The following is an 11610-nucleotide window of genomic DNA, read 5'->3' as shown; positions in this document are numbered from 1 at the left end:
AGCAGAACTTCTACTCCTTACATTTTCATAACAGCCTTGTTACTCGTATTTCATTTGGGTCTGGTTTTCAAAAAAAATAGAGTGAATTTGATTGTGATTGGACGAAAAGTTTAAACATACACCATTCCGACACACTATTGGTTTGTATGTCCATCTCCCCTGCACATTACAAATCACGTCACACGTGGGCAAGGAGCTGACTGACCGACTTTATGTAGCCTAGTGTGAAAATGTCTATGGCAGAGACTCAAGAGAACTCGAGCGAAATGTCCCAACCAAGTACCAGCAAGGAGGTTGGTAGGCAGGAAGACCAGCCGATTCTTGTACATCCCTGGCCATACCTGGAAGAATGTTTGGAAATGGTTGGATCCAAAAACAACTCCTTTCGAATGTGCTGCAAGTTCTGCGCACCCAAGTACCATGAGTTAATGGCTTTCAAAAACTTACAGTCTAATTTGAAAAAGCATATTGACTAGTCATCATATCTTCCACTCAATGAAACACATGTTAATGCTCAGTAGCACACATATATGGTTCTTTAATGTATTTGCACTATACTAGAATGCATTCATTTTCATTGGGCATATATGAGGCTGAAACAGGTAGCCTAGTGCATCCCAAATGTTTCAACATTTTAATATAACGTGGCCTTTAGAAAATCAAGGTTTTTGGGGGGAGGTCGTGTGGTGCACTATAGGCCCCTGTGGCGTGGGGCCTATAACATTCGAATGCTTTTTTTTCCCTTTACATTACTTTTACTTTTATATCTTAAGTCGTTTTGAAGCCAGTACTTTTACACTTCTACTTTAGTAAAAAGCTTGAGTTGATACTTTTTAAACACTAGTATCGATACTTCTACTTGGGTAATGCGTGTGAATACTTATATGTATTCCAATTTTTGATTGATACGCAACATTTCCAAGTAGAAAAACAGGTCAAATGGTCATATTTTTATTTAATTTAAAATAAGCCCATGGATAAACACGTTTTACTTTTGAATTAAAATGTTTTAAATTATTTTCTATAATTCTTAAACACAATCATATACACCTCTGTAGTACAGTCCAGCCTAACGTTGCTCTTCTCCTGTATAACAAACATTGAAACGACGAGCTTACGTCATGCGCAAACCTACGCGTTCTCGTTTGTGATTGGTCCGGACGTTAACTCCTTTACGGCCGCGCGCACCGCCCCGTCCCTCTCGTGCTGAAGAAGCAGACATGGAGACAGCTGGAAAAGTAAGTTCCATGTCACACATATTAATAATTCAATCTTTCCTTACCTTTGTATCGCAACAATGACAGAAACTTCACGTGCAGCTTACAAAACAGCGTTATCTGAACACACGTGCACGCATTTGCGTGCGTTGAATGAACGCGCACAAAGACTTGCAGTCCGTGGGCTGAGCCGGGGTCTGTGCTCGGTCACTCACGGCTGGTTTCTGCAAGTTGCTGCACTGCATGTCCAGAGAGAGAGATTTAGATCTGACACGTTAAGGAAGCGGTTAAAGTGTTGAACAGTAGTTTAGGCGGGCTGTAACTCGTAGCCACGTCTGATAGCATCAGAAATCTGACACAGCTGAATACTGGTGTTAAAGCAGAACAGTGAACTCTGGGTTGGCTTTGGCTGCAGTTCAAAGTGCAGCTACACTGTGCAGCCAGCTTAACCTGCCATAACACTGCAGAGCCCTCCTCAGCCCATGGCTGCAGTCCATTCAATAACCGCACAAAACAAAGCAAGTACTGTACTTTTCCTTCAGGTCATCAAGTGCAAGGCAGCTGTTGCCTGGGAAGCTGGCAAGCCTCTTTCCATTGAAGAAGTGGAGGTGGCCCCACCTAAGGCCAATGAAGTTCGCATCAAGGTAAACCACTTTTCCACGTCAGAAAAAAAACGTGGATCAGTTTTCAATCATGAAATATGACTCCACAATCTCCCCTGGAAAGATCACAAACAGCCTATAGTTTCATAATTGAGGAATGCCTTAATTTACTCAGGTCATTCAAATGATTTTAAAGGTCCAGTGTGCAAATATTATGCAAAATCCGGCCAGCCAATCACGGCCCATGGTCAGATTTCATGTGGCCTGAAGCTTTGTTTTTATATTATGCTATTTATGGATTTTTAGGATTGTCAGATTCTGTATGGCTGGCATATTTGTCTTTTTTGGTTGACATAATAAAGCATTTGAATGTGCTAAATGTTAACCTCTAAGGACATAACTGCTGGTGTAACTGTAGATGTGACACAACTATATTACTTTCTGGACGATCTTGTGAAAGAGAAGAGCAAGAGTGATATGTTTGAAACTTAAATGTTAACAGACTTTGTATTACTCATTATAAGTCATGTTTTGTATCAACTTCATGCAAGTTTAATGTATTAGAAGTTTGGAATATAGATAAAATGTATGCAATATAAGATGCATAACTATGTTTTCATTAGTGTATGAGCACATAAAAAATCTTGCTTTTGTTTTCTTAGATGTCATGTCTTTTAATATCAGAAAATCTTTTGTTATAGTCAAGACTACCTTTACCGCGTCCTCATTGTTTGAGTCCTCGACAAGATTCAAAGTTTAAGTTGAATTTATTATTCTTGTACAAGTAGGAGCATTTAACAGTGCAACACACAAAAGGGGTTACAGAGAAAAGGCTCCTCGAGGAGCTCTAACAGTTGGTTCCTATACATTTTTTTTTAATGGGCTGTCTTGGACACATCCCCACTGATAATTTCCTTTTTTGGTTTTCTGCTCAGTAATGAACATTATGTATCAAAATGATACTTCCCTGGCCTGTTTCTCACGTCCTTGTCTCTCCTGTCATTGAACTACTGATTTAAAATGATCTCTCCCTGCCATCCTCAGTAAAACACAGTCCAAATAAAGGAAGTGCACGAGACATGCAAAAAACAAGAAAACACACACATTATGTGAGTTAAAACATCTGAACCCCAGTATAATCCTAATTTTTAACAATCTTGAGACCGGTCTCAAGATCAAGAAAAAATCTTGAGTAGTACAACACTGCTAGCAGCTGTGTCTGACATGATCTTTAAATGACACTGTGCTTCTCAGATCTTTGCTACAGGGGTGTGTCATACAGACGCCTACACTCTGAGTGGCAGCGACCCCGAGGGACTGTTCCCTGTTATCTTGGGCCACGAGGGGGCTGGGACCGTTGAGAGCATCGGCGAGGGTGTCACCAAGTTCAAGCCAGGTATGGATCTTCGAGACAAGATATTGAGACTTAAACTTGTGCATTCTGTTTTGAATAAGTATGTCTTGTATGATTTCTAACTATTCACAATTCTTCTTCACCAAGGTGATACTGTCGTGCCTTTGTATGTACCACAGTGTGGTGAATGCAAGTTCTGCAAAAATCCCAAGACCAACCTCTGCCAGAAAATTAGGTAATACTGCCAGACTAGTTTCAGACAGTTTTTCATTTTGTTTTATCTATAAAACAGATTTTTTTTATATATATACATATACATTTCTCTGTGACGTCAATAGTTTAGTGCTGCACCTCATGGCACCAAAGTCAAAGCTCAGTCATCATCACACTGAGCTTCTGCCTGCCCTGCAGTGAAGTGTACAGCAACTGAGTTTCATCATACACACACCTACGTATATGAAAAGAATTCATCTTTTTCCTGCAGAGTAACCCAGGGCAGGGGCCTGCTCCCTGATGGGACATCACGCTTCACTTGCAAGGGAAAGGAAGTGTTTCACTTCATGGGGACGAGCACCTTCTCGGAGTACACCGTAGTGGCTGACATCTCTCTGGCCAAGGTGAACGAGAACGCCCCACTGGATAAAGTGTGCCTTCTCGGATGTGGCATTTCCACGGGTTACGGCGCCGCTCTTAACACCGCCAAGGTGGGTCTCTCAGGCTGTAGACCATGCTACAGCATAAAACTTTCTACTTACAGAACAAAATGATTGGTACAGGAGTTCATTTCTAAAGTTAGATAGCCGCGGTTGGAAAATTGTGACACATTTTATTGTTTTAAGCTCGTTATGCAGAACATGTTTGTCGCCCAGAGGACAGAATGAAAATGAATGAATGTTTTTTTGTCATTGTTTGCAGGTTTTACTCTGAAGTGGGTCACATTCATTAATCATGCAGATTGAATGTGAAAATGAATTGTTGCCAAGGGGGTCTGTTTCTTAGTTGTTGTTATTTTTCCCATATTTTTGTAGTGACATTATTTTGACCCCAAAAAAGTTTTTGATTAGTTAACGATTCATTAGACAATTTTAAAACAAAAACAAAACAAAAAACATTCTTAACAGAAAGCTTGACATGTTCCAGAGTTTTTGTCACCTTACTTTTAATGCCTGGTACTCATGCATTAAAAATAGAAATAAATACAATAGAACATGCAATTTAAAAAAAAAAAGAAGCATGTGTATGATTAAGAGTGACCAGGCTACATCAGCGAAAAAGGCTTTTAAAGTTCATACAAAGATTTGTTGTATGCAGTATTATCCATAATACTTGAATCCTCGCATTGCTATTTTTTCTCATACACACTCAGGTCGAGCCTGGTTCTACATGTGCTGTATTTGGCCTTGGAGCTGTTGGCTTGGCTGTTATTATGGGCTGCAAGGTTGCTGGCGCAACCAGGATCATTGGTGTGGACATCAATCCTGACAAGTTTGAGAAAGCTAAGTTCTTTGGAGCCACTGAGTTTGTGAACCCCAAGGACCATGCCAAGCCCATCCAGGAGGTTCTGGTGGAGATGACTGACGGCGGCGTGGACTATTCTTTTGAGTGCATTGGAAATGTGCAAATCATGGTGAGACTTACTTTAACATGTGAAACACTGTCATAAATGAATTTTGTTTGTCAAGCATACCAGTTGATAAACGTAGAGCCAGTGCAGATAGGCCGCACAAGCAGCAGCATATAAAATAGTTTTCATAATTGGGCAATTCATAGAAATCAGGAAAATGACCATGTAATTATTTCAGAGAGCCGCTCTGGAGGCATGCCATAAAGGATGGGGTGAGAGTGTCATCATCGGGGTAGCCGGAGCTGGGCAGGAGATCTCGACCAGACCATTCCAGCTGGTGACAGGCCGAGTGTGGAAAGGCACAGCCTTCGGAGGTGACTGACTGTGTTAGAAAACAGCTTGTCATAAAGGGCATAATGTGGTCTGGCTGCAGTCCAGCTTTCTGGGAGTTCAAAACCTGCTGTATATTTCAATTTTAATTAGCGGTAATTAGGCTGTTTTAGCATCCACTTCATTAAGAGTTAAAACTGGAGCTCAGACTTTTCTTTTTAATAATTTGAACTCAATGATGGCAAATTATTTCCTAGTAAAATTGTATACATTTGCAGCGGAACAGCTGAAGGAATACGATGTTCATTCAGCATGTAAAATACTGTATTATTGCCTTTTGATGAAACATTAGTGCCATTCAAATAGATATTCTGGTTGAATGTAGATTCCATTTGTTAAACTGCTTTTCATATTCACTTCCAGGGTGGAAGAGTGTGGAGAGCGTTCCTAAGCTGGTGGAAGACTACATGAATAAGAAGCTGATGGTGGATGAGTTTGTGACCCACACCCTGCCCTTTGACAAAATCAATGAGGGATTCGACCTCATGCATGCTGGGAAGAGGTGAGAAGAACAGTTCATTGATGCATTCATAGAAATGTGTGTGCTCCTGTTTCCTTTTTCTGCTGTTCTGTTCACTCCAGCTTTTTTTTCCTAACCTAATTATTTTGTTTTTTTGTCCCCATTACAGTATCCGCACAGTGCTGACTTTCTAAAGTGCCTGGAACGTCCTTCACACCCAGCCTCTAAACAGCCTCCTTCCATAGTTGCAGCACTTAATGTACTTCTCTGCACTTGTTCACTTGTTTTGATGACATAACTTTCAGTGTTCGAACATTTATTTCTCGACAACACCTGTTTGTACTGTGTCATTAAAGTGCGTTGAAAAGCCACTTAGCAATGAGTCTTCCATTCAGTTCTTGACTTCATAACATGAAAACAGCATTCACACTTTAATACACCTATTATGCCAGATAATGAATATCACAAAATACATAAGTATTAATGACAATATGAATATGTTGCATAATGCCATGTTTTAAAAGAGAACACACATCCCAGTTAAAATAAGCTTCAATTAAACTGAAGTTAAGGTTTATATTAAATAGTCTTTCAATGAATGTGTGGTGAGTTAATCCTGTATAAACGATAACTGTAATCACACAATGAGGTTGCTGACCTGTCACCCAGGGCAACGTGGTTAATCAGTGCACATTGTGGAATATATGTGAAAAATGTATGGGTAATTGAAATGTAAATTACCAAGTCTACATATTTCAACTAGTATTCATAACTAGTATTCAATGTTAAAGCAAAGTGCAGTGCCACACATCATCCAGCTCTCATTTGTAAACATGTCTTTATGCTGCACACACTTTTGACTTGTCTTCTACATACAGATAACAGTACATATGCAATACAAGACGGGTGGTTGTACACAATATTAATGCCCTCTGCACAAGTTTGTGGCATGTAGTTGGATTCTTGAATCTCTAACATCTCATTTTTTTGTTTTACTTATACCGTCTTTAAGGTGACTTTGCTGTTTGATGGCTGTCCCCATAAAAATAAACCTGGTCTGATCACCATCAGCAACACTGCCAAAAGACTGGGCTGATCCAGTTAGGCTGCAAAGATCCTGCTCCTCTCCAGTTAAACAGCCTTTTAAACCCCCTGTTATATTGAACTACAAGATATTTCAGATGATGATAACAAGTATATTTTCCATTACTTATCATTTAATTTGAACAATATTCAGTTCATCCAATAGTTAAAGATGCTTATGTAATCTACCGACGGTGTCAATAACTGGAAGAAGACGACACGCTCTCAGACACATCGTCTTGCGCATGCGTCACGTGGAGTACCAGATGGTCCAATCAGCTATTTTAATAGACGCCGAAAAAAGTGAATGTGATTTCCAAAAGATGGCGACCGCTCTGGTGGTGAGTGAACTGCAACACACTGAAGGTGATGAAGAGACCGAGCTCCCGCTTCAGCTCTGTGTGTTTTCATCCACGGTTAAAACACACACGGTGAAGCGGCGGTCCGGAGACAGCCAGCCTCGGTAATGCTGTAAACTTCTGTTACCTCCGGCAGGTAACACAGCTCGCTAGCCGAACAACATGAAGTTAGCAGCACTCGGAGTCAACACTAACGTTTCTTTATCGTTTGTTTAACGTTATTCGTGACGTTAAAGTTCGCGGTAACTACAGCGACGGTTGCCACAGAGTGAGTTGGCCGCCCGGTTCAAGTTGACACGCGGTGTTGACTGAGCGGACAGAACGCTGAGACGATGCTCGGACCAATGAGAGGACTCACGCGCCGCTAACGCCGTTAAAGTAACGTTAACGTTACCCTGCCAACCGTTCCAAACGGACACGAGCGTTTATCTGCTCGTGAAGATAAAACGGTGAACTTATTTTAACAGGATGAAACGAAATTATAATTTATCATAATATGGAAATACTGTGGGTGGAAATATATATTTAATGTTCAGGACCTCAGCTGCCAAAGCTCTCAGTACAAATACAGATAGACAGCGAGATGGAAATTAATTGTGTCTGATAAAAATGCCTCGATCTACAGTCTGCCCTCACACCGATAACTGACCATTAAAGTAGATGTTAGTGCCTCTTCCTGTTCTTCTGTTTCCCAGGTGTCAACTTCAGTTCCTACAAACTGTGAAAAGGAGAAATGCGAAACAGCCATTCAAAAGATTGTGAGTCCTGACGCGTACATCAAGCATCCCTTACAAAACAAGTAAGAGCGCCCGTCTGCAGAAACCTTGACTTTGATCAGTGCAGTGTTCTCTTCTGAAGGATGCTGGAGTCACTTTCACATGACTTTATTGCTGAATTAGAAGAGAAGTGACTCAGCAGGTATACAGTGTTTGATCCCAGCTTCAGGTTACAGTGGTTTTGTTGTAGATCTGAGCATCTCTTCCAGTGAAAGCAGCTATTGATAAGCAACCTGTCACATGGTTTGATTTTCAGGTGGGCTCTTTGGTTTTTCAAGAATGACAAAAGCAAAACGTGGCAGGCCAACCTTCGTCTCATCTCCAAATTTGACACTGTGGAAGACTTCTGGGCGTAAGTATATTATTGGTATATGCACGGCTGCATTAAAAGTTATTTACAGAGAATTCAGACTTATTCAGAAATTTAAAAAAAGGTTGCAAAATTAACCAAACCCACCAAAAAGCAATGCTACAGGAAATCAACTTATAAAATGAGTTTTCATCAGTAGTTGGCGATGCATGCGCTTCATATTATACCATATTTTTGTTTTTTGTTGCATGCTTATACATAAAATATCTTCTACCTTCCCAGATTATACAACCACATTCAGCTATCAAGTAACCTGATGTCTGGCTGTGACTACTCGCTCTTTAAGGTGAGATTGCTTTTTTACTATCTTTCCACAGTACTTCAAACTGTCCGTCTGATCTTCCACTGTTTATAGATCTTCACGTTATTTCAGGGAGACACTTCTGCTGTGTCTAGCTCTGCTGCACTCTCCTGTAGTTCAGGTACATTTGTTCAGAACCGGAAAGAAAAACAATTTTCTTTGAGGCCAACTGTAATTCTGGTCCATTTAGAGCACGCACCGTCTTATTACAAAGGAGCCAGGAGTATTAAATATGGCCTGATGGATAATTCTTTCATCTGAGTTTTGCTGACTTGTGACCCTCCATCATCAGTGATACATGTACCCATTGGGTGGGTGGAGGAGAGGGGGCGAATCAAAACACACTTTATTGCCGATACTGGCAGTAAGGCAGGCTGCACTTCACCGCACTTCACTTTATCTTCTCTGGTGGCCACAAAGAGCCTATGAAGAAAGAGTTAGTGAGGAGCATCAGTCAAGACCGAAACCCGTTCTCATCCGTCATGAATTCTGTTGGACACTTAGAAACAGGATGGAAAGGTGGCGTCTCGTGCTGCAGTCTGGTGGGTGGAATCGAAAGCTGTCAGATGAGGGTGGTTGCTACTTTTATTGCCACATTCACATGCTGACATGGTTACCAAATGCACATCTAAATAGATTTTTTATTTTTTTTTTTTTTTTGACAGTTGCCATGATCAGCGGATTAACTGTGTAATCACTTTAGTTCAGCTTCTGAATCCAGTGTGATGTGGTTTCATTGACAGAACCACGTATCACACAATGTTTCTATCTAACCGAACTAGGTTAGGAGGGACTGTGCTGTTTGTGGATAAATATCTGATTTTAGCATATAGTCACCATAATTGATGGTTGCCGTTCTTAAGTTGTAGGTACAATATAGAAGAACAGGCCTTTAGTTCCTACACACAACCCTGCAGCACAGGTGTCACGTGTTTACTGCAGCCAGTTGACAATGAACTTATTTCCAGACAAATATAGCGTGAGTATATTAATGTTTTATTTCTGTGCGATATGTTTTATTTCATGAATCTAAGCAGAACATTGTAAGCCACTCTGTTTGTGTAATGTTTATTTCCAGTGGTGTCATTTTTCTCCAGGTTAGACTCTTAATATATTAATATTCCCTTCCTTCTCTGTTAGTGTTCTTCCTGAATTATAGCCATTCACATGCTTGTCTGGCTCATAATTGACAATGTGGTCAGATGAGACAACTGCATATCAAGCTTTCAAAGCAGGTGGACACAAAGTCAATTGTCTTTTTTTTAAATATGTAGAGTCAACGTATTGATTAGTATTAAAATGATGTTTTCAGAGGAACAACAATGGAACTGAAGGACTGCTGTGTGCACTGCTCTTCACAGATCAATGAAAGCTTTGTTCATTACAGAGACGGTGGGATGTTTCTAGTGCTGTGAGCTTTGACCTTTTTTATTTGGATACAGGATGGGATTGAGCCCATGTGGGAGGACGACCGGAATCGACGAGGTGGCCGCTGGCTGATAACTCTGTCCAAACAGCAGCGTAAAGCAGACCTGGATCGGTTCTGGTTGGAGACGGTATGTTCAGTCATGACCAGTATTGGTTACTTTAATGACCATCATCAGTCTTATCCGCAGGCCTTTTTTAAAGGAAAACATTTAGCTTGATCACGGCAGGGAAAGAACAGGTGTAAATAAAATGAATGTCGGCCGATACTGGGCCACTTGAATAGAACGGAGCCGTGGTTAATGTCCTGTGCTGTTCCTCCTGGGAGAAGTTAGAATGTCTGCTTTGAAAAAGGCTTCTAGCTGCCACCGAGAAAGGAACTGCTCCCAAATAACGAGGCGAGTGGAACTAATGTTTGTCTGTCCCGCAGCTCCTGTGTCTTGTGGGTGAAGCTTTCGATGACTACAGCGACGACGTGTGCGGAGCTGTCATCAACGTCCGAGCCAAAGGAGATAAAATAGCGATATGGACCACAGACTACGAAAACAAAGAGGCCATCACACACATAGGGTGACCACAGATAACAGTGCCAAGCATTATTAATATATAGACCAGTGTCTGTATGACTTTCACTGTCTGTTTTACTAATAGGAAATTCGTGTCTGTCCTCTTCCCCCTTTTAGCCGTGTCTATAAAGAGAGATTAGGCGTCCCAACAAAAGTTATCATCGGATACCAGTCGCATGCAGATACGGCCACAAAGAGCGGCTCCACAACCAAGAACAAGTTTGTTGCCTGAAGACCGTCATAACCAGACTCATCAATCATGCTTTTTTTTTTCTTTTTCTTTTGCCAGCCATGCTTCTGCTGTCGTTTGTCTGTCATAAAATGTAACTGACATGTTTATCCGCTCACAAACATCTCAAGTGGAGATGAGCTGCGTCCTTTTTGTGTTGCCACTTTACCAACGCTTTTGTTTACGGTGAGAGTACGCACAGTTAAAATGTAGCACTATTGTTTGAGAACATAATAACTTGATTGTTTTTGTGGTGGTGGGCTGAAGAAGATTTAAATATGTTAATGCCCCGATTTCATTTTCAAACACAGCTCCATATTTGAGGAGAACTTATTTATCCACTCATTAATGTATATCAATAAGTTGTTTTCTTAAAGCACTTCACATTAAAGGTAAAAACATTTTCTACTTTGGTATAAGCTGTAGCTTTTTTTTTAAGTGCTGTCTGTGTCAGATTATTAGAAATGTGTGGATTTATTTCACAGTGGAGTTTTCTAACTATGCACTGTGATTTATTCCACATCTGTACGTGAAGCCAACTGAACTAACAAATTGATGGGAAACCTTTTGTTTTCATGGACATTTCCTTTTGTGTAGTTGTTTTTTTTTTTTATTTAAAAAGTCACTTTATTGCCAACGTTGCAAACAGGTCTCTGTTTGATGTTTAGTTTCTTGTCAAGCAGCTCGTGCAATATGCGAAGAGTTATTAAAGAGTCACTGTTTTGAAGAGCAGAACATATATTTAAAGAGATTTATGGTGCTTCATAACTTATGTCTATAGATATTTACATACATGGTGCCTCAGATTTATCACCTGTGCAAATCTAAAAATTCTAGCTTTTCATACTTGAGCTGTTGGTTTACTTTCATACATAAAAATCTGAGCACAGGAAGATGCCAGTGATGAATATGGC

The 11610-nt window shown here is 40.5% G+C and overlaps 2 protein-coding genes across 2 annotated transcripts; both read left to right on the top strand.

Annotated features, from left to right (window-relative positions):
* The first annotated feature begins 1116 nt into the window (after nucleotides 1–1116).
* Nucleotides 1117–5962, top strand: LOC104917907 (alcohol dehydrogenase class-3). Its single transcript, XM_010729490.3, has 9 exons — nucleotides 1117–1238; nucleotides 1760–1861; nucleotides 3074–3215; nucleotides 3321–3408; nucleotides 3658–3877; nucleotides 4540–4800; nucleotides 4976–5111; nucleotides 5491–5629; nucleotides 5757–5962. The coding sequence occupies exons 1-9, from the start codon at nucleotides 1221–1223 to the stop codon at nucleotides 5779–5781; spliced, it is 1131 nt and encodes a 376-aa protein (XP_010727792.1). The 5' UTR covers nucleotides 1117–1220; the 3' UTR covers nucleotides 5782–5962.
* A 924-nt stretch (nucleotides 5963–6886) lies between these two features.
* On the top strand, nucleotides 6887–11407 carry LOC104917906 (eukaryotic translation initiation factor 4E-1A). Its single transcript, XM_010729489.3, has 7 exons — nucleotides 6887–7011; nucleotides 7725–7828; nucleotides 8062–8157; nucleotides 8398–8461; nucleotides 9919–10032; nucleotides 10332–10471; nucleotides 10585–11407. Exons 1-7 carry the CDS (start codon nucleotides 6916–6918, stop codon nucleotides 10697–10699), a joined length of 729 nt encoding a protein of 242 aa, XP_010727791.3. The 5' UTR covers nucleotides 6887–6915; the 3' UTR covers nucleotides 10700–11407.
* Nucleotides 11408–11610: the final 203 nt, after the last annotated feature.

This window comes from Larimichthys crocea, chromosome I, assembly GCF_000972845.2.
Source record: "Larimichthys crocea isolate SSNF chromosome I, L_crocea_2.0, whole genome shotgun sequence".
Taxonomy (NCBI): domain Eukaryota; kingdom Metazoa; phylum Chordata; class Actinopteri; family Sciaenidae; genus Larimichthys; species Larimichthys crocea.
This window is presented reverse-complemented; position numbering and strand designations above follow the sequence as displayed.